The 1210-nt window shown below is 40.6% G+C and overlaps 1 protein-coding gene across 1 annotated transcript in view; it reads left to right on the forward strand.

The window, feature by feature from the left end:
- Positions 1–945, forward strand: part of LOC101858929 — a gene marked incomplete at its 5' end in the record, with an annotated part of 29160 nt that extends 28215 nt beyond the window's left edge. Inside the window, 1 exon segment of the mRNA XM_013081008.2 lies at positions 803–945. Within this exon segment, the coding sequence (XP_012936462.2) occupies positions 803–945 (143 nt within the window).
- Positions 946–1210: the final 265 nt, after the last annotated feature.

Consider the following 1210-nt stretch of genomic DNA (forward strand, 5'->3'; position numbering starts at 1 on the left):
TCTTTCTGACTCTCTCTCTCTCTCTCTCTCTCTCTCTCTTCCTCCAGTCCTATGTTTTCCTTCCCCTCACTCAATCTAAAAACCATAATATACAGTGGTCACTGGCTTGATAACACACACCTTGGGAATTTTAAAGGGGATAATCTAGAGTAAAGAATTTTACTGATTGTAGTGAACCACATAGCGTCTGATCTCCTGTAGTGGGCTGCATCATTAAGCTCAGCACGGTCCGAGGAGTGAAATTTTCATATATTGCCAAGCAATCACAAACTGAAACCCTCATAAATACAGTAGGCCCTATAGCCCACTCACACTCTCCACCCGTCATGCCTGGGCGGTCACTGGGCCTCCTAATTGCACAATTCTGTCTCACACCTTGTCTCTATATGTATTTTTCTGGCGGGCAAAACCCCAATTTCTATGGCATGTAATAAAGGTGGGCATGTGGTGTTTGCTTCTCTTCCATCAGTTCCAAGTGAAGTGAGTCATAATTTTATGGCTGATCGGTTTCTGGCATTAGCGCAGGAATGATTATGCTATTAGACAGAGTTGTTCATATTTATGGTCTGTGCATTTATAAGGGATAATTATATGACAAAATTAGGTTCCACGCTGCAGGCATGCTGTAGGTGGATCATGTTTTTAATTGGTGTGCTATCATCAGCCAGAGACCACTGTATGACGTAACTTGATTTCATTTTTTTGTTCTTTAAATTGTGTTTTTGTTTTAGGAGGCATTCACAACTGCATAAGGTCATTTTTAAAAAAAGTTCAGACATTCTCTCTTTTATCTGTTTTGCAGGATTCATCAGCAACTACACAGATATGTTTCAACCTGTTACCGACATGTTTATACAAATGTTAAAAGAAAACACAACTCTTCCTATTGTTACAGGTAGGTTAAATCTACAGTGGTGGGGAATTGGTTGCAACAGGACAAAATGAGTTGCATTTTTTAAAACTTACTTTACTTTACTTTTATCCGCCACTTCTACGCGGGAAGAGAGAGACGTCTCTCTGCCACCAGCCAGAGAGCTTGTTGGGTCAGGGGGATGCCAAGAGTTGTTCGTGTTTCCCTGACTCCATCTATCCAGGTCTTTCTTGGTCGTCTTGTTGCCATTGAATTTTTTTATGTAGGTACGTTGTGCAGGATGGTGTGTTGGTAATCGAATGAGATTGCATTTTAACAACATTACATATACCATACTGT

This window comes from Aplysia californica, unplaced genomic scaffold, assembly GCF_000002075.1.
Source record: "Aplysia californica isolate F4 #8 unplaced genomic scaffold, AplCal3.0 scaffold00111, whole genome shotgun sequence".
Classification (NCBI taxonomy): domain Eukaryota; kingdom Metazoa; phylum Mollusca; class Gastropoda; order Aplysiida; family Aplysiidae; genus Aplysia; species Aplysia californica.